Source organism: Taeniopygia guttata, chromosome 2 (assembly GCF_048771995.1).
Source record: "Taeniopygia guttata chromosome 2, bTaeGut7.mat, whole genome shotgun sequence".
Lineage (NCBI taxonomy): Eukaryota > Metazoa > Chordata > Aves > Passeriformes > Estrildidae > Taeniopygia > Taeniopygia guttata.
In genome coordinates, this window is record NC_133026.1 from 36,975,235 (window position 1) to 36,997,979 (window position 22,745).

The window sequence follows — 22,745 nt, forward strand, 5'->3', positions numbered from 1 at the left end:
AAATGTGCCTTTTCATACGTTACTCATTTCTAATTTCCCAATATTCTCCTTTTTTTTTTTTAATTGTGGTTTTTTCTACTTGTTCAGTGGAACAAAATTCAAAAAGAAGACACTCTTTTCCCCTACATTCTTTTTCGATTGGTTGGTTTTCCATTCCATTCCTCCCATTTGAGAAGGAAATAACCCACAAAAACTGCGTAACAGTATACAAAACATTAATTTCTTTTCCTTTCATTCCAAACAGAGTGTTTTCCCTACCAATTCTGTTAACTGTTAACCGGAGGGAGAATTGGACATGACACTTGACATCTTTCAAGCCCCAGGGCCAGAAAATCTTCAATTCATGCAAAGCTCTTTCCAGGATAGCAATCTGCTTCCCTAATTCTCCAGTGAAGAAGCAGTGGAAAGGGAAGCACACCTCATTCATCTAAACCATGCCTAGTTTTATGAACAAATGTTTGTTATGCAGAATTTTATTGAGTAATTTCTCAGTTCTTTTTGTTCTCAAATAATAAGACCAGTAATCATAAACTGGAACATCGTTAGCACATCTCTGACCACCTGCAAACACTATTAGGCTGTGTGGTCCAGCTATGTCAATCTCACAAGCCTGAAGTAAATTGTCTGAACAGAAAAGCTGACAAACACAATAAATTGTGGGAAATGAAGCAACAAATGAGTCAGTAACAAAGTACCAGCACTTTCTGTGACAACATACTCAGGCTACTGATATTGTTTCCAGCAATACAAAATAACAAAACGACAACAAACCCAACCCAAACAAACACAATTTTAAGAACAACAGCTATTATTCAAAAGATAAATACTTGGCAGGATATCTAAGCTTTTGGTCTGAATCTTATCTCTGCTATTGGCATTAGGTTTCACATCAAAGTAACTTGAGAGGCTCTCTTAAGCAAGGATGTATTAATCATTGGTGATGGTGGTTTAATAAGGGTTTACAGTGGTTTAACAAGGCTTGACTTAACCACCTGTGTGATTAAATTAGACAAGAGAACCAGGTCTGTGACAGACAATTATATGCCTGCCTGTACACAGAGACAATTGTCTATTGTTTTAGTAGATGGCTGCACAGCTACAAATGCATTTAGCACTTCTCAAAAAAATGGTAATACAAGCCTTTGTTTCTCCACCCGTAGAATAAGGACAAAAGAAGACTTGAAAAAAAACAATACCAAAACAAACCAACAAAAAACCCTCCAATCCTACATCCCTATTCATCATGTTACTATTTTAACTGCAATTTAAGCCCAGTTCAAATGAGGTAATTAATCACCGGCTTGTTTTTTCTCTCAGAAAGTCATCGTAATGCTATCCATTCTAAAGTTGGTGCAAATATGGAGCTTCAAAAGACATTCTTATTGAAACATCTGAAGTATTGAATCCATTTACATTTGGCTTTCAGCTAGACTGTCCTTTGAGCGAAACGCTGTATGAGGGATATTTTGTTATTGATATAAATCTCCTGGAATAAGACCAAGAAATATAGATATAGCACTAGTCTACATTCCCACTGCTACTGGACAACAACAGACTATTTATTAAAGCAAAGCCATTTAATTTTAGGTTTCATCTTCCAACCTACATCTCCAAAGCACTTTATGAAAGAAAACACGTAGACTGTCCAGGTATATAAAGGGAACCAAATTCTGTTCTCCAAGCAGCACGCAACCTGGAATCAAATCTACTTGACTCAGTACACAAGAGCAAAGCAGGTCGTGGGGAACTATCTTTGCAGTAAGCATACAACAATATATTACATGGTTGCTGCTCTCAGCAATGACTTCTGACTCAGTGCAAAATCATTGCACTCCTTTGAAACTGCCCCTGCTTCCATGTTTGAAATGCAGTAGTTATTCCTAATACTGTTACTGGGGGAAATCAACTGAGAGCACAGAGAAAGCTCCTGTATGCTGCTTTTCAATCCATGTTCACAGTACCTCAGAAAATGCGCTGCGGAATCAGAAACATCTCAGAAAAAAATAACCTGTCAAAAGAAGACTTAGGAATAATTTCTATGCACGCAACAGATAAGCAAGCAGCCCCCAGTCCGGACTTAGGAAGGAGGTGACAAATATAAATGTCTGAATCACTGACAGCATTTGGAAATTGATTTGTTTGTTGTTTCTTCATATAGCATGACCTTCTTATATCATATTAAGACCTTAGAAAGGAGGTTTAAAATAAGCAAAGGAGGTAGGTTTCTGTTCAATATATTTCTAAAGCTATGAAATCCATGACAAAAGATGTTGCAGAAGCTAGAGCGTCCCAAAGTTTCAAGGGTGCACTGGGGAAGTTCATGAAGAGAAATGTGTTTAAGATCTTTGAATGTTAAGAATGCTTCTCAGAAAAGTTCTTCCTTCCTTTCAACCACTTCAGGCTCAAGTAGCTGGAGCATTGAGAGACTGCTTGGAACAAACTTTGAAACACTTGCCCTGATGGGTTACTTCTCCATAAACATGTTTTTGACCGCTGTCAGTTGGCACACTGGGCTAGATAGAACTCCTGGGCTGCCCTGTGCAGATACTCATTACATTCTCTTATTATATTCATTGCTCACAAGCAAAAAGCTCTAAATTTTGTCATGCACTGGGGAACACACTTTTAGCAAAGCAGTCATTTGGAATTCTGTATGTCTGCTCTTAAAATCTGTTGAAAATTACTTAACAATAAAAAAATTAACACCTTTAACTGGTGATTAACTGGTACCATTTAAAAACCTTCACTCTTATTTCAGTCCTTTGTTCCACCCCATATTTCACCCCAGGTCTGCTAGAACTAGAAGAATTCTAGAAAATTCAGACGTTTCTAGAATCTGTAGAAAATGTCAAGGCTTATAGGAAAGCTGTTTCTAGAAGTTCTTAAGCTCCTCTGTCTACTTTTTATCTGATTGTGTGGTAGAACCTTATCTAGTGAATATACACCATACACATGATTTTTTTTTTTTTTTAATAATCAGAACATATGACCCTTATTATTGGAGGAAGAGAACCTTCACAAAAGCCATGACTAAAACCTGTCAGTGGTGCCCAGATCCTCTTTTCTTTCAGATAAAGTCTTAGTTTTGCCATTTTCATCTATATCTAGGCCCTGGAATGAGAAGCCAGCTTTGAAAACACACAGAATACAGCAGATTTATTCTTCAGTTTTATTACAGAATTTAACATCTCATCTCTTATGGTATAATCTCAGAATACAGCTGTGCATACCTGTGTCCCCAGGAATATAAATTTCCCCATTTGGAATGAAGAATGTGTACCCAGGATGCACAAGTTCTCTACATTCTCCAGGCTTCAGAGAAGCCACACACATCTGGCAGAAATCAGCAAGCATCTGTCTTAGAAAATCAGAGCACAGTGGTGACTGTTTTAATCACTTTTCCCCTTGTAAATTTGTCCTGATCAAAGATTCCAAAATCTTTCCTTCAACTTCGTATAATCTATGATGAAATCTTCAAAATTAGTAGGTATTAAAGAGTAGTAAAGAAATAAAGACCCTATTGGAACTACTAAACCATTATAGAATTTAGTGTTTGCTGGCACGCCTGAACCTGTACCTAGCTGCTAAAAAAGCACTCTGGCCATCCAGCAAGGTGAAGCCACACAGGCAGATGGTGCTCTGTGACAGACTGTCAAATGCAAATAACTACTGTCCAAAGAAATGCATCCTAATGGCAAACATCAACTAATTAGGCTGTGTAAGTCATTCCAAAAACATCATACCTGCTCCCATCTGTTGGCAACACAAAGATTTTAATCATCTTTCTAGGCACTTTTCCCTAGTACCTTTTCTGCTTAGACATCCATTTTAAGTACTCTTCTTAGTATAAAAGATTACTAGCATTCTATTTAGCACACAAATAATTATATCCAGCTGCTTAGAAACCAAATCAAATAAACAAACAAAACTGGCCATTCACTTCAAGGAATGAGTTCAAGGACCAGGAAATTTACCTGATCAGATATCTCTCTGAAAACTAGTAGTTCTTGATGTACAGAACAAAAACACTAGATCTTTTTAAAACAGATACAATAATGTTCTAGTAATAATCTAGTAATAATATCAATAATCTAGTAATAATATCAAGAAAAGGCCTACATTTATTTGTACAGACATTTTTATGGAAGAAAGTGGGCTGGACCTCCCAGTATCTCAAACAAAAGTCATTGCACAGATGATTTTTTTTTCATTAGAGAACAGAAATAACAACAGTAATAATAACAGAATAATTGAGTCCAACATCTGCTTTACTTAGCACAAGTCACCACCAAGAAAGTAATACTAGCTGTGTACATTCATATTCTTATACATTCTTATATATGCTAATATTCACATTCTAAAGAAAAAGAGACAGAAATACAGAATGAATGACAAGTAATTTTGCACATTCAAATATTGAACCTTATCTTTTACACGTCTTTAGTTGAAAGTCAGTTTCCCTGTCATGGCTTTTGGAGAGTAGCAAACATTGGTCTCTGCCTCTGTATAGAGGAAGAGCTCCCGGCTCTGCTCCTGAAAACAAATACATCTGCTCTAAAATGAACTTTGTTCATTTGACAGAACCGATTAAAAATGCATCATTATTAAATACATTATTCTTTGGAATACTCATTACAATGGAACAGAGATTAATGGAGAAATAATGCACAAGTATCTGAATGTGTTGTGTCTTCTATCCAGTGTCTATTTTTATGAAAATTCTATTAAGAAAATTTGACACAAAATGTCTTGAACTTACCAAGTTTTGACAAAATATTTACCTTTGCTACAATTTGCAGTTTATTAGTTTTGTCTACCATCCCAGTCAGTGATTTTTTTAATATAACTGCTAACAGAATAAATTGCCTGATGCACTAAATTTATACATTTACTCTTAGAACACATGGCTTTTGAGATGTTTTCACATCTCTTCCCAAAAACTTTACCTTGGATATAGCCCCTGGGTTAGTGCAAGGTAGTGTGCTATCCTGGTTACACCAGCTTCATACCTAGAATCACACTGAAATATAGAGGAAAGCAAACCTTATATTTTCTGTCTTTTAGAATTTATTGAGGCACCCACAAAAATTACAGAATACAACTTGCAGCTTTAAAGCCTAAAAATGTCATTGAATTCACATATTGGGAAGTTAAACAGACATGAAACAGAAAAACCTGCACCAAAGATCTGTGTACACAAAGTGTTTAAAAAAAGGAAGCAAAAGAATTGGAAAACTCCTGAGAAGTCACTGTGTCCCAGTGATTAAATCATTCAGGGACTTCCTAATCAGTATCATGATGAAAAACAAGCACCTACAAGCAGAATTTGCAGGTCTTTTCAGTAATTTATCTTTTAAAGCTTCAGAGGGGTAATTTCAAACACAAACCTGAAATAAAATCTTTAGTCTGTGGTTACAAATATACTCACAAAATACTAAACCATGATTTATCAGTCTTCTGTACTCAGAACTTATTTAGCAGACTGACCAATACAACATTAATTCCATTTCACTGACAAAGGAAAAGATTCTACTGAAAGAGGAGTGCAAGTGAGTATCTTTATGGTAGATTAAAAATAAATAGGGTTCACAGAATTTCAAGCTGCTGAACAAACACAACAGATCTCATGTATGCATAAATACACACACAAAGAGATCCAGTAAGTTTTTTTTAATTTTCCCCTGGCACAAGCTTGAATATTTCATCTAAAATCTTCTATTGAAGAGGAAAAGTATTTTGTTTTTTCTAAAGTAATTCTCTCCAGTGCTTTTGAAAGTTTATTGCCACAAAGGTAAAGGATTTTTCCTTCCCACATAATATGAGCAGAGAAGAAGCTTTAGATGATTTCACTGAAGGTGGTAAAATTCTAACATTATAAATTCAATTGTAATCAGCTGTACATTTATCTTTCTGTCATGGTTCCACTTGGGAGAGTCAGTCTGCTTCCTGCACGCTTCTGAGTGCATGCAGAGTTCCAGAAGGATGGGGAGGCAAGGCAGCAACAGTGCAGAATATTCATTCACAGCAGGAAAGAAGTTGCCTTCATCAAGCAGCATTTCCACCACCTGCTCCTTGGAGATACCAGATAGCAAATTCTTTCTACTTGATGTAAGACAGCTGCTGTTAATGCTACAAAAATAATGTACAAAAGGGTCTGGCTTGCAGATTTTATATAACAAGCTAGTAACATGTAAATGACCGACCCCTAGAACACAGGCAAAAGAGGAATCTTAACAAACGCGAGAGGAGAAGGAACTAAAATGTTAAGCTGGCATTACATGTGCATTTCTAGTATTTAACAAAACAAACCTTTACTTTCGTTGTAAAACTCAATAATGCTTTTGGCTGGCAACATCTTCCAAATCTTATTAAGGTATTTAAAACACTAATAGGTGACAAAATAACATCCTTCTTGAAATTCTGTATATTAAGATTACATTAGTCAAGGATCTTTCATTTGAATTTGAAAGTCTAGAAGTAATATTTCTCACTGTTAATAGTGAACAATTTCCATCTGTTTTACAACAAATTTCAGTACTGTAGTGGAAGAGTGAACATTCCAACTCAGTTGCAGGTTTTCATACTATTTTCTTTCCATTGTTTATTCTTATTGGACTTTATATCTATTCACTGAGATTTGCATAATAATCTTTAAGTGTTTTCTATTAATGACTCTACCTCTTCCCAAGAAACTACACTGGTCACAAATGAACAGTTGGCTCTCTGAAAGCCCTCACAAACTTTTCTGACTACTCATTTAATGTAATGTTTATTACATAAACACCTCTTAATATCCATTCTTTGTTCTTCATTGTGAAAGCTGAATAGTATTAAGTAATAGTCATAAGCTTGCATAAAGAATAGGAGCCCTCTGCCATAAACTGGACATTCATTTCTGGCACTTCTTAACCTATAGGTTTTTATGGAATCTATTTCACATCTATTGCTATGTATCTTCCTTACTATTTTACTGTAGAGCACTTTGATCACATGAATGATCAAACATCTCAAATACTTTGCCACAACCAGATCTCTGTTGACAAGAATTATGGAACATGAGAAGAAAGGGAAAATGCCATTATATTATAATAATATTTGAGAGGCCTTGAATATATTAAACATTTATCTTTAGCTCTTTCCATTTATAAGAGAAAAAAATTAATTCAAGAAAATGCAAAATGGAATATAACATATTTGTAAATATTTGTATTACATTTACAACCATGGACCACTTCCTATAAAATGCAATGATTCATATATATGTGCAGAAAGACAATACACATATAAATATTTATTGTTTGTTATTTATTCAGCACCAGAATTATGACTGATTTTAAATAAAAGCAGTGTCCAGAGACTAGAATCAGAGACTAGAATTTTATGCCTGATTCATGTATCTTATTCAGTATATTCCACATACTTTCTTCACAATCACAAAGCTCTTTTATCTCATGTTTTGCACACACTTGTTTCCATACTTCTTCAAACCTTTCATCTGCAGCATTCAGGCCCATATTGTGGAGAACTTGTTTAATCTACAAAAATAATACAAAATAATTCAATTAATGTAATTCTAGTCAGCATTTTGTTAAACTCCACAGTGTCTGGCTTTGACACATTTACCAATCTCCATTTTCCAAAGAATATTTTCCCACTCTTAAATTGAAACTACATACCACATCCTGCATCCTTAACAAACTATGTTCATATTTAAGTAAATCTGAATCTTATTGCAATGAAAGCTGTATAAAATTGTCTGTAATACAGTAATGTTGACGCATTACTTCAACACTAGGAAAAAATCAAATACAGAAGACACAGGGAAAAGTAAATGTTTTTCAAAAGCCCTAAGTAAAGTTCTGTTTATCCACTCTATTTTTGCTGTCTGCAGTTACAAACACAAACCAGATTATACTATTATCTGCATTTCACAGCAAGAGTACTATACAAAGGTCATCAGCTGGTATAGATAAGTGGGTGAAGTGACTAAAAATGAAATGGTTTACATCAGCTTTGAGCCTTGTTATAATTTTACACCAAAATAATTAGGCAGAAGGGATTTCTTCCATATTTTCTCACTTGGGTGCTTCCTGTAGTATGCCTCATTACACTGACCTGTTGACTCACTAGAGAAAGGTAACTTAAGAAGAATATTGATGCACCCTGTGCTTCTGTTAGTATCAGCAAACATTTGGCTTCTTCAATTGTATCATATGTGTGTACATGTTTGTTATATTTATGCTATGGAGACTTTATGCATGCTTTGATAAATTAACACCTTTAACACAGTTAAATCAACCTTGTTATACTGTCTTGAATAAATATAGGCTTCATCCCCAGTACAGCAAATCCTCAGCTTCATCGTAGCCAATAAATCTATGAGAGTTTGTGCAAGCTGAAATTGCAGGAGGAAAAAAAGGACTGAATTTTGTTTCTTTAAGCATAGGTGTTCTTTCAGTTAATCAATCACACTACCCATGAATAAAACAAACCAGATCTGATCCAGTATCCTCAACAAGCTAGTGAAATATAGAAATTTAACTAAAAGCAATATTCCTTCACAGGACACCACGGCAGGTAGAATAAAGGACTACACTCTCTCTTAATTTGGCTTCTCCATGTTAAGAGAAAGCTCTATCCTGACTCATCAACTGCTGCAAAATCATCACTGACCAAACCATGGACTATTGTGTGCAGACAGGATAAAACTCAATCTCACCTATGATCAACATGCTGCATACAAATTACACGCTATTCCTCAACTACATAACTTTTATTCTCTTCAACAGACTAGAGAGAATTTTAGTGAAGAAAACAGCAAGCCCAAGAACTATTTTGCTCTTTTATAACAAGATGAGTCACCTCATGAAACAATTTCATAGTCAGAATTTGCATTTATTCCTACCACACTGCACAAAAATAGTATTAAATTACTCTGAGCTCTCATCTAATAACAATATAATATAATCATAGAATAATTTCATTAACCATTAATTTTTTTGAAACATTAATTATACATATCAAAACAATAATCATAAAATGCCCAAATAGCCCATTTCATGAATTTAGGGTGTTTCAACAGACTCAGAGGTGGTTCTGCACTGAATTCTATATAGCTGGTATAGTCTACAATAGAATATGAGATCTCAGGACATGTTATAACTTCAAAGAACAGCTCTATCTAGTGCCTGACAGATATAATTGGCAGATGTAATTGACTTCCCAATGAAGCATGAATTCCATTTACTGTTAGCTATTTGCTGGATACACGCATTTCTTGCTTTCTTACATGATCTAGATTATAGAGTGGTAAATGCTCATGTACACAACATTCTGACAAGGTGTTTGATGAGCATGGCACCACACCTTCTGCCCCCAGTCACCAACCAACAACACTATTTTGTATAAAATATACATTCAAGTTCTACATCAACTTTCAAAGGTGACTGCTGAATATTTAATATAATGAGTAGCAGAGAGGAAGAGGTTGACATGGCTTCTTTTCTCATTTTAGACTGGAATTTCACATTTCATTACAATTGTCTAATAAATTGTATTTAATGTAATTAAGTTCTCTCTTCATATTTTTCCCTATAAATTGTATACAAATGTAAAAACAAAGTGGTAAACAGTACTGAAGAAACAGTAAAGTTGTTTTAGTATTTATGTGAGAGAACCTCTGGTCTGTGAGAAAACAGAGTGGTAGGAGGCTGAGGATATATCAGAAAAACCAAGGAGTCCCCAAGTAAACCCCTAGAATCTCATGTCCTATTTTTGTCTTCAGAATTATGAGACGCCACAGCATTGCTGTGTGACTCTCAATGTCTTCCATCACTGTACAGATCCTTTGCAGATCTGAGCCTACAACTGTGACTCAGCAGAGCACTTGAAAAATACTTTCAAGTGGTTTGCTGAATTTGTCATTAGCAAAACCTGTCAAGTTTGTCTGAGGAGAGACGCTTTTGGTAAAATCTTCCACTAAACACCCCTATGTGATAGAAATTATTTTTATACACCTGTAAAAATCTTCTTGCGGGACTTTTTAAGATATTTCATGGAATCATAGAATAACTTAGGTTGGAAGAGATCTCTGGAGATCATTAATCCAATAACATAATCAAAGCAGGGCTAAATTTACTATTAAACCATGTTGCTTTAGACCTTGCTCATAAATTTAAATAGGTTGGATCTCAATAAAATTAGTATCTACCAGCTTTATGAGTAATTCAAAATGTGAAGAGTACATATTTTTCAGATAGCTGAATGGATGTAAAACAAGATGGTAATGTTGCACTATGAATTTTACAACCTGTTTACTTGATGACTTCCCACTCCCATATGGCTAGCAGAATCATTGTCTTGGAATATTCTAAAGAAATTCACTATACCTCTGCCTTTGGTCGCTTTTTTAAAAGATCTTTTTCATACACTCCCTTTTGACTAAAGACAGAAGGGAACATTACTGAAAAACTATTGCCCTGGTCACCATAATTAGTTGTGTCACTGAGGCGGCAAACTCGAGGAGCAGGAATATCTGAACGAATACTTGGAACACCACACAATGGATAACCTGTGAAAATCAACCAACAAGCAGCACGGATGAATAGTGCCAGGGAGGATAAAACATTTTGCATGAAATAAGAAGAAATGGATGCTTGACATAGGTTTAATTACAAATTATATAATTTTTTTCCTCATATCTTTTTTCACATTTACAGAAATCCTGGTTTCAGCTACATCATGAAGTGTGAAAACAAGAAGTCTTCCAGTAAAGTACTTACTTACTTAGTATTCCCAGATTAAAGTATTTTAGGTGTTTGCAAGGAGATACAGCTCTCCCAAAATGACTAGCATAATTTCTCAAAGACATCTAGATTAATTTCAGTGTTTTGAATAGACCATCCCTTCCAACTTCCAAGTCCTAATCTAAAAAAAACTTAGCTTGGATAAATTAATTTGCTATTTTACATTAGTAGAACCTATAGCAATACTTTTTGACTTTGCTCCTGATTTTGTCTTAAATAATGCTCAGAAGTGACCAGCACAGTCCACTGTACTTACAGGATGTTGGGATACCACCTACTACAGCATTATACTGAGAAGATGATGTTTGATAGTTTGCATATACACGGTCTGTTGATCTTGTGAGTGGTTTTGACATCTTTTCTGAGGTTTCTGGTTCTTTTAACTCAAGATCTCCCTGTTCCAGCAGCGGTTTGTCCTCTTTCTTTGTGTCTTTGGGAAGATAGGCATCTAATTTTTTCCCTATATACAAAAGTTATGGGACAGACAAGATATATTATCAACTTATTATAGACTAAGAGGCAAAAAACTGCTGGAATAACTGTAAAGGAGGTAACATAATTCATCTACATTTCTGATAACACTTCTAAGAGATGTTTTACTTTCTGTTGATTTGTATTATTAAGGAAACTTCCCAGAGTTAATCTCAGTGTGCAACACAGAACTCCAGGATTCTGAAACATATCTGTACCTGAGACTCTGCTGGTAGTTAAGTCACTCACTAAATTCTACAATTCTAAAGGATTACCTAGTTTATAACAGCAGTGTCCTTTCAACAGCTATGCTAAGAACAAGATCATCCCTATATTTTCCCAGTATTAAGGCATCTACCTTTTGTAATTATTTTTTCTTCAAACTCTTTAACACCCATTTTATCTTTCCAGTTTAGAAAGTTTGCAAAGTCCCAGTAATTAATCAGACCATCCTTATCCAAATCACAGCAGTCAAATAAGGATTCCAGGAGCTCATCATCTAGATTCATGTTCAGCTGAAAAAAGATCTTTCGTAGGTTGTCCTTGTGTATGGTTCCATCACCATTCTATTACAAAGAAAACAAAACAGGTGCTATATTCTGTGATTCCCTAACAGCCATCATAAAGTAACTTCACCAAAAGAAACACATACACGTTTATACATACATATAAAAATAGCACCAGACACACTATTTCAAGAAGAGTAATATTGCTGAATACAAAAATAAACCCTAAGTATTTTAGAAATTAGAAATCTGAAAACTGTCAAAAAGTAAATTTCAGCTTAAGTAATACATTGATTTGAGAGTAAAGGTGTGACAGGCTATTGTGACAAGATAGCAATCTAATCATAAGTGTTGAGAAAAAGCCAAGATATCTTTAAAAGTAAGACATAAAGCTTCTGTATACATTACAATTAATGTTACATATGAAATGTCAATTACAATTTTTTTTTCCAGAGAGAAAAAAAGAAAATATCTGAAATTCTGAGGCTTGGCAACTCAGTCAAAAAGTACAGCTCGGAAGAAAATATGAACATAACCCCTTCCACTCTTTTCTCTTTACAAAGGGATGCCAAATTTTGAAGTCCAAAAATTGTTAAGAATACTCCTGCTTGTGTGTCCCTTGCTGTCTCTAACCTGGATATTCGAAATAATATTACAAAAAGCTCCAAATACTATTGTCTCTAATTCCATAGCATATCATAGTAGATGAGACATTCAATAACTATGAAGTTATTCTCACAGTTATAGTCTACATCCATATTTACCTTGCTATGCTTGTGTTTCTTCATGACTATATCTCTACAGCACAGGAGCGCTAATGTCACACATTCCTTTACATTTATAACTTTTCAGAGCACTAACCTTATCAAAATGCTTCAATGCTTCCAGTAACACATCAAAATTCCTATAGTCAGCTTTCTTCAGACTTTCCCTAACTGCTATCAATATAACTCTTTCTCTGTCCTTCCCCCGGAGGAACTCACACGGAACCCGCACATGAAGAAGATCATGAACGTCTACAAAAATGAACAATTCCTCAATTAGTTGAGGAATACAGTAATAAGAAATTCACAAAATAAAAAAAAAGCTTGCATTTATTAGGAAAAGGAGAATTTCAGTTTCAAGATGCTGATTTTCTGTTCAGCACCTTTTCAGCACTGATGAACAGTTGATACAGCCATTTCATTAAAAGATCAAATGGTCCATATAATATTTCCTCTACTCACACACAGTTAATATCAAAAATTTTGGAACATCATAATGTATCCAAAATCTATCACAAATCTATCCACTGCTTCTAAAAGCAGTAGTTTTTACTCAATGTCCAGATAATTGAGAAAAAAAGAACATATATTGATGTACCACTTCCATTCTGTCACGTTCCATACACTTAGGACAACAAATTTAGTATTTTGGATAATTATACATCACTGGTTTCTAGAAAGACAATGTATGTACTATTTTTATGTTACTGTTCCCATTTTCCATATATCCTAAGTTTATCAGTATTTTTAAACACAAGCACACTGAGCTACAATCTTCATCCAAATTCCCAAGGTGTCAGTGTCACTTTCTGAAGTGCAAGTTCATTCAGAGTACAGTAACATGAGTAGCTCACCTAATCCCCCTCTAACAGCAGCGTACAACAATTATTTCCTATTTGTTAATTGTGTACCCTTTTGTTCAGTTCCTTCTGCTCTTCCTTATAGCATGAACTTTATTACACTACATAGTAAAACATGTAAAAGATTATGCACTCTTTTAACAGACTTTCTCTGGCCCAGATTAACTGTATTACTTTCATCCACTTCATTTTGTTGCTTCCCAATTATTGTCTGTATTCCCTAATGAATAAACACAATGTTAAAACATCATCAATCCACTGACTATTTGAGTTGACTAGATTTCAAAGTTTTGTCATAATGAATATTGAGGGTTTTTTTTACTCTGCTTTCTGTTTCCTTGCAACTTTCAAAAGCTAATTATTCCTATTTATTGCTTGTGATTTTTACTCTTTTTAGAGAAGTGCTTGAGAAGTCATTGAGAGAATATACATGATTGATTTAAACAGACATTTTAGTTTGTCACTTTGATGTCAATAAGGGTTTTCTGCTTTTCCCATTTTGTTACATTCAGATACAAAGGCTTTAAAAAAGAAAAAATAAAAAAGAACCAGAATGATAATCCCAAACCTAAATCTTCTTTATTTTTGACATTTACTTTTTTCTCACTAGCAACTTCAAATCCACTCGAATTTACATTTCAAAAATTTACTGTCAACAAATTATTGTACATTGCCTCTTAAAATTTTAGGAAAATTGTATATACAACCAACAACTATTATTTCAGCAGAGTTTCATTAGCAAGGTAAGATTTTATTCTGCTCTTGAACTTACCATATTCATCTGGAGAGGTGACCAATCCAAATGTATGGTCTGGGGGAACATTCATAGTTTCTGCTATACTGTCAATAACGACATTTTTTTGTTAGTTGTCAAATAGTTTATTAATAGCCAAAATAAAATCTCAGCTACTATTAAAAAAAAAGTAATTAATAATAGAGATGATACTCATAGCTTACCTGAAATTTGTTTATCAGGAGTTTGTTTCAATGTTACCATTCCAGAAAAGCAACCCTTTACAAAGCTGCTAGAACATTCAGTTTGTAACACAACACAGACAAATGTAAACATTAACTTTTTGAACATTTATGTTCATTAAAAAGAAAAATATTCTATGCCATTTTTCCAAAGCAAATTATAGAAACATATAAGAAAAGTACTCATAGTCAAATAATTAGACATATTTAGACAAAATCTTCAACTGAAATATCTGAAATAAGCAACTTTTGGCTCAAGTGGAAAAATTGAATCGCATCTCTGCTTTTCCACACATAATTTTGCGTCTACCAAAACTGGCAACCAAGCCCATATCCATGTGGAAAACTTTACTCAGTTCTGTTTTCCAAAAATTGACGATTCTGCTTTTGACATTAAAGAACTGTTTCCTTTTTTAATTTTAAGAAGATACAATGCTCACTTTATTTTGAGTAATTAAATAATTAAACCACTTATCTGAATCAAAAATCCCCATCAGCATTTAAAATATAATCAATGCTTTGTTCTAAAACACAAAACAAACAATCAAAAACCCACATACAGAAATGGAAATACCACAATCTAAAAACTACTATGTATATTTTTCTCTTATCATTTTCATGTCACACATAGGATGTGGATGGCATAAAATTCACTAAATAAGATTGTTAGCTTGTATCTGTCTTGTAATCTTACTGCTGGGTTTCAGTCTGCACTGTAACCCATCCCTGACTGATCACCCTGCTTTGTGTTGCTCATGCTCCAGGTCTGTCTCACAGTAAGCTGGGACACAGTGACAGGGAGAGAAGAAACTGACTCATATTTGTGCTCCATGCATTTATGAGAACACTTCCCCAGATCAACTTAAGCCTGGGATCTTGAGTTTAAAATTACCTTTTGCTAACAAAGTCAATGTTAGTAAGCCTTCAGATATATTTTTGCAAAAATCCACAGCATCTGCAAAGACAGCCTTTGGATACATTCAGGAGCCCTAGACCTGCAGCACACCTGGATCCTAACCTCACTGTACCTTATGACTTCGATGGTGCTTCTTAAATGCTGTTCTGTAAAATTACAAAACTGTCCCAGATTGCTTCATAAATGTCAGTCATTCTAATGATTCAACTGGGATCGGTAAATGATGCTAGGTAATAAAATTTAGTTCCATGTCCTTTTCCAAGGAAGTAATACAGTGAGATTACGGATGATGCAACGAAGAAAATCAAAAATAGTGTGAGAGTAAGCAAAATGGTCAAGTCCCAAAACATTAGGTGAGACATGTCAGTCCTTTCAAACCTTCCTAATTGCAAAATACACGGGGAAAAATGTCTTAAAGACTGCTTGGCCACTTAAAAAGTAAGATCTAACTTCACTGCATGGACACAGTACAGCCCTTACTAGTAACTTGTGCACTTAGCAGCCTAATTAGATCAGGTACAAGGTCCTTTTCTGTTAAATGAGCGCTGCACTGGAAGCATTAAGCACATAGTTATATTTTTTATCCAAGACATAAAAAGACATTGGAGAAATGGCAAAGTGAGTGGATTTTGTCCTTGATCTATTTGTAACAGAAGGTATCTTTGCTTACTTACGGATCAAGAGCTTTTCCAACCAGAGGCTGGTATTTTTCCTTGAAATCATCACTTTGTTTTGACACAAGGTGTGGTGCTCTCTTCCTAAAAATTATAAAAATAACTCCTGCACATATTTATTGAAAAAAACATTCAATATTTTTTCAATAATATTTTAAAATATTATTATATATTAAAAGAAAACAGCAACTCCTCTCAACTTGGTAATTAAAATATCTTGCTACTTAAAATCAAAGGGCTTTACACAATGCTTAAGACATGCCAAGTCCTGTTATACGGTAAAAGTTATTTCGATAAACTGTCCTGAAAACCACAACCACATCTTGCATTTTCTATTCAGCTCAATACAGCTAAGGATAGGATTGTGAGATATACAATTTTCTTCAAATACAAAGACCTACTCTTCCTGATAATTCATCCTATTATTTAGCTAGTTAACTCATTGTAACTTACGAATCCAGGTCCAAGACCCAATTTAAGGTCTTGGCTGTATTTCGCCCATCTTCATAGTGAGGGGTTTCCATTCCATAAACAGAAGACTTGTCAAAGTGTGAGTTATACTTCCTATTGACTGATTCCCCTGCAGAAAAAGCAGGCATTTCAAAAACACCTAAGGAAGAAAAATCTACCCAGTATCTTCATTCTTAAGACAAAACAATGAAGAAACAAAGGCAAATAACTAAAAAACCTGTTCAATTAAAGATAAATAATTTGCATTCTCCCTGTTTATTGAGTAGTTAGGAACAATCTCATTGTCCAAACTGAAGATAAAAGGCAAAATAAAAAGCAAAAACTGTGTCAGTTGCTTTTTATATCTGATTAAAGACAAACCCAAGAGAATAAAAGAAACCATGTAGCCTAAGTGGTGAAGGTCATGCAAAACATTGCTTTATTGTACCATTTGATTTATTGTTTTCAAAAAATGCAAAAAATGTTTTTGACGTGCTGCATTGTCAGATATAATCTTGCTATGTCTTTTTGTCACAGAAAAAACAGTCATTCTTTTTCTTCAAGGTCTTTTCAATTACCTTTTAAAAAGCATGATAATTAGAACTTTCAAAAATATTATTCACTGCATGTTTTCTAATAAGGGCTCCATATGGCGGTATGGCAGCATGGAATTTTTTACACTATTGCTGGGGCACATCGTTGACTTTCTTTCTGTCAGTCTGCTTCTGACTTAGCCTCTCCATGCTGGATGGATGTTACAAGACAGAAACAGATAATGAATAATTCCACTAAAACACCCAAGAAAGGCGGGAAGGGAGGAAATAAAGTTACAGGTTTGGCCAATTTATACCAATACTATTTATAGAATAATTTCTCAGTGAAACAACAAAGTACCATAATTTCACATCTGTGTAATAATCTCCACATAAAATTTCCATTTTCAGCCTATGTGAAACTCATAGAACTGGGAAAAAATAGAACTGTCTGCCAAAAAAAAAAAAAAAAAAAAAAAAAAGGCACTGCATTTTAGAGTGCTATTTGTCACTCTGAAATAAAGGGTAACCATCTCTAAGCAGACCACATCACACAGGTACAGCCCCCAGGGGCTGAAGCAATGCAGAAGCCCACAGACTCACGGGGAGGATTCTGTAGGCTGAGGAACCTGCATTCCAGAGAGCCACCCAGCAGCCTTACATTCTTCACAATCAGATCTTAATGCTAAGCTCCTCATCAGAAAGTCTGTCTGCTCTACGATGCTGTTTGGATCCTGATGAAAGAGAGGAACTAGAAGAAAAAGTACTGGAATGGGCTGAGCTCACAGTCTGTTACTTCAAATCTGAGCTTGCTTTCAGTGGCAAGACAATTCCAAACTCAGTAAGCAACCAGGGCATCTGTGAGTTTCTAGTTTCCCAGAAATATTTTGCTTTTCAAACAGCACCCAAAAGAAATCAGGCTTCCAACTCCTCCATGAAGTTCTTATACGGTTTTAAATGCCCATCCTGAAATGATTGACAGTTCTGGAAATGGAGATCATGCTCTCTCAGTTGCTTTTTTTCACATAATTTAAAAAAATAATTTATATTGTATTAATACAGCAGTTAAAATTAGTAGTTTACACCTCAAAAAATAGCATACAGTAGGCACTGAATGCACATAAAAGAACTTCTTATGTGGTTTCTTATCAGCCTTTTAACTTACCCACGTAATAATCCTCATGTGACAGAACGTACAAATCATGTCCTTCTCTTGCTTCTGTATCCACTTCCTCAAAGGTTTTTGGTGGATTTACAAGCTCTCCAGCTGTTAAATCTGGAAACAAATAAAAAATGTATGGTTGGGGGAGCTAGGGGGGTGGATATCTTGTTTCATTCATTCTTAATTGTAAACAATACCTTATTAGAGAAGTTGCTAATACTGTGGAAGGACAATACTTCTTACCACATTGCTAGTCAATCTATATTCATCTAATAACATAATGACATGGGACTAAGGAGAGAATCACAGAAACCCAGCTGAACAGAACTTTTTCAAGAAAGCTACATGGGCAACACAGATTTGATTTCCTCCAATCTATGGAGGAAAGGTACACATGTCAAGGAAGTTTCTTCCATAAGACCTATTCGAGTTGTTGGGAAAAGGAAGGTAAGTTGACAGCTACCCTACAATTCTCCCAGGAAATCTGTAAAGACAGATCAAGAAGTGAGCCAAAAGCCCTGGTAGTTACCATATGTTCTCAGTTGCTTGTATCTTCATTGTAACTGAAAAATGTTTAGGCCTTTCAATAACTATTATATAATAACTCTTCTCTTAAAATGGAGTCGTTGAAATCATAGAGCATGTGCTAGATACTAAATCGCAGATTATCTTGTATTTACAGGAAATATATTTTAATGTCACACTTCCCTACCTTTGAAGACTTTCACTCCAAATGTAGTATTAATTATATCCAAGCCATCAGGTAACTTCGAAGATTGATCATGTGATTTACCCAAAGGTGCTTCGCGATTACTGGAGTAAATTGCTTCTTTCATGTCTTGCATCTTTTCTTGAAATTCACTTTTAGCAACTGGACTTACCAATGAAGCTACCTGAAGACATCATAAACAACACCAAAGGCAGGAAAAGCAACAATCTTTGATTATTCACACATCACTACGACTACCCACACAAACAAAAGTTTGCTCATAATTGTTCTAATGAGATCTTCCATGGTTACACTGACATAATTTTATCCACTGAGTTGCAAACCAAACCTGTATCTTGAGAGAAGACCACAAACCTAATAACCAAGGCTATGCTAAATTTCCAGCTAAATAAAATACTTTTTGTGAGATATTTTTTATTCTAGGTTTTCCACTTTTTAGGCTATCTGTCAAAGTAATGCGGATTCTAGAGAAGATTTATTATTAGATTCATATTAAATATTACATAAATAAATATTGAAAAGAGTAGTAGCAAATACAATTGATCCAAACCCATGCTTAGCAAACTGAATAGGCTTCTAACCCTTCCTACAGATAATATTTAATTAATAATACAAAATCTTTAACAGACAGTACAGGCTAATCCAGTACAGATCAATCCATTCAACAAAAACCTTCTAAGAGAGGACACCAAAACCTGTCTGTCTTTCATTTTAGATATGCCTAATAAATGCTCAACATCCTGGAATACTAGGACTTACTTCCTTCATAAAAATACACTTTACTAACACAACTGCTATTTCTAGAGATAGGAACACTAACTGTGTGATAAAACTATGGACGATCTCATCACTTGTTTATTGCAGATTACAAAGATAATTTCTAAAGAATACACACAACATAGTCTGACATATCCAAACCATCATTTTTAGCTAAAAAGATCAGTTTCAAGCCAAAGGTAAGAAAGCATACAGAATAATAATTAAACCAAACTGTAAACACACTCACAGAAAACAGCTCTTTTGCTAAGAGCTCAACTGGTTTTATCTCTGCAACATACAAAAAAAAAAAAAAAAAAAAAAAGCAAGCAGCAAAATTTGTGGGCAGAAGACTTTTCATTAACTTAAATCTTGGAATGAAGTTAATAATTCAGCAGTCACTATGAAAGTTACATCACTGACAACAGTCACTGAACTTCAAATATTTTCCAGTTTCAATAATGCTAAATAAGTCCTATGATTTGACTTCAGAACTCAGGTAATTCACAGCAACTGTGAAATGCTGAAGTATAAATCATTAACCTTTATCCCTGACTATGAAGAAATCAGTTGTTTTTATTAAGAATGCTTTTAAGAGGTTCATTCTTAAACAAGAGTAAATGAGTCACATTCTTACAGTGAATTTGGAGGTTGACTTTATGCCATGTGTCAAGTGAGTTGCCACGTCAGGATCACCCGCACTGCCGTAGAATATTATTTTAGCACCAGGAGCTGGATTTGTTGTATTTCGAAACTTTCGTACAGCGATGGGAGTAACAGGCTATAAGACAAAGCAAAAACAAGTTTGCAGCAGACAAACATTAATGGAAAGAAAATGCACTGCAGACATTTGTGTCATTCCAGATATAAGAACAAAATATGAGGATGCTTTAGGGCTGTAGTACATGCATATGCTCCTGCAGATGCTGATACTGTGAGCATAAGGTCAACATAACCCAGACTAAATTTTATCAAAACAGTATTGCTAAGTTTCAACGCTTCCCATAATTTTTTTTTTTTTTTAATTTGGGTAACAGCTACTTCACATGCTCTAGAGGAAAACTAGATGTTCCAGCTATAAATTTTAGAAGCCTTTAACCTGATTCACAGAAATTCCACTATCAGTGAAGCGGTTTTGAAAATTATTTAAACCACAGTGTTGGGGTTTTTTTAATTATCGTTTAAAGGGAGACCTGATATTTACAGGATCTATTTGTGTCTCAGTAGCCTCTGACTCTTCAGGTCCACAGGGAAGGGCCGATGGGAATCACAATTTTGGCAGGCATCCTTGTAAAGAAGAACCTCCATCAAAAGCAATAATAATTCCCAATAATTACTTTAATTGCATTACCAGAGGGAAAAACCGCCTAAAACAATTATATTTAGTCCCAACTAAGCAAGCATGGTGACTTTTGTAAAACATGTGGAATGAAAATGAACTGCCAGAAGTGATTTCCAGTCCTGCCAGAAAAAAAAAAAAAAACAAAAAACAAAAAACACCAAAACAGGAGCCTCTACAAAACCAGCTCACCTTGGGCGTCTCTTTGAGACAACTCGCAACCGTGTTGTCCGCGGGACTCAACTTTCCAGCCTAAACAAAGCAATCAAAAAATAAATAACGCATAACGAACCTCGTAATAACACACACAACTAATTAAATTGGGATCTGACACTACACACGGGACATTGTCCAACTATCCCCGTTTTGATGGGGGTGGGAAGGAGTCACCCCCATTTCTGGGAGAGAAGGGGCTGGCAGGGAGATGCGCCTTCCCCTCCCACACGCCGTCCCTCCTCCATCCCCTTCCCTCGGCGAGACTCCGCTCCAGACGGGCACTGATAGGGCTATCGGTGGAACCTCTTTGGCGAAGGCACTCACGTTCGGCATCTCCGGAGTGCCGTGGGGAAGCGTCTCCTCGGGACATGTCTGTGGCTCCTCCGCCATGGCCACGGCTTACCCTGCTCGCTCGGTAACGGCGGCGGCGCTGGCAGCGCTCGTGCGAGGCGCGCGGTGCCGCTGGCGCTCACAGCGCCCCGCCATCCCCTCACACTCAGTGCCCCCGTCCTGCCTCTCAGCGCCCCGCCATCCCCTCGCCCCCAGCTCCCCCCGTCCTGCCCCTCACAGCCCCCCGCCATCCCCTCACACTCAGTGCCCCCGTCCTGCCCCTCACAGCGCCCCGCCATCCCCTCACACTCAGTGCCCCCGTCCTGCCCCTCACAGCGCCCCGCCATCCCCTCACACTCAGTGCCGCCGTCCTGCCCCTCACAGCGCCCCGCCATTCCCTCACACTCAGTGCCCCCGTCCTGCCCCTCACAGCGCCCCGCCATCCCCTCGCCCCCAGCGCCCACCTCTTCTTCCCTCACAACCCTCCCACCACCGCCTTAAGCACCCGCCACCCCACTTACGTCTCACACCCTCCGCGAAAAGTATTGCATTGGCTGTTTTGTAAATGTCGTGATCTAGAAAAATAATCAAGGTCCAGCCGCAGAGGTCGCACATTCCTTAGACCTTTTATAAATGAAAGCTCCAATTTGTTAATTTAAGAAAATTTATTAAATTTACCAAATATAAATTTAGAGAATAACAACAAAAAAGAAATGCCACTATCAAAATGGAAAAAAAAGGTCAGTGCCGAGCCCGTGTGTCGGCGCTGGGTGAGACACAGGTTTGACCGATGCAGCAGAGGGTCTCCTATGCTCCACACCGACCGTCCTGTCTGGCCGATTTTTATACGATTTCTCTTGCTCGAGGCACAGCCCCTTTTCTTCCGTTTTGGAATGCACGCATTTAGTTGGAGTTCTTTTCTCTGTAGCAAGTTGAACAACACATGTCCGGAGAGAGATGAACACCTGTGATCGAGCTCCAGGAATTCAGTATTGAGATGTATCTCACTGATGGCTCTGGCTATCTCAATTTCAGATATTTATCACATATTTATCGTCCGGGCGTTCCTTGGACCACTTTGATGGGTGATCCATCTCCGGGCTGACCATGTTCAATTGCTTGTGAATGGAGTCCTTCCTCCTTTGTCCATGTGGTTTCAACATTGTGTTGCAATCCCCGTCGCTGGCTTGTGTGTTTTTAAAAACTTCTTATAAGAGTATATCTTAACAGTACATAACTATAAAATATATGACAATTT

General features: G+C 36.1%; 1 protein-coding gene across 1 annotated transcript; it reads right to left on the minus strand.

The window, feature by feature from the left end:
* Window positions 1-5,059: 5,059 nt before the first annotated feature.
* On the minus strand, window positions 5,060-21,665 carry EFHB (EF-hand domain family member B). Its single transcript, XM_030264959.4, has 13 exons — window positions 21,482-21,665; window positions 21,134-21,193; window positions 20,240-20,383; window positions 18,829-19,009; window positions 18,120-18,230; window positions 16,425-16,551; window positions 15,972-16,055; window positions 14,179-14,246; window positions 12,644-12,798; window positions 11,635-11,842; window positions 11,062-11,265; window positions 10,389-10,570; window positions 5,060-7,535 (listed from the first exon to the last, which is right to left on the minus strand). The coding sequence occupies exons 1-13, from the start codon at window positions 21,545-21,547 to the stop codon at window positions 7,371-7,373; spliced, it is 1,755 nt and encodes a 584-aa protein (XP_030120819.2). The 5' UTR covers window positions 21,548-21,665; the 3' UTR covers window positions 5,060-7,370.
* Window positions 21,666-22,745: the final 1,080 nt, after the last annotated feature.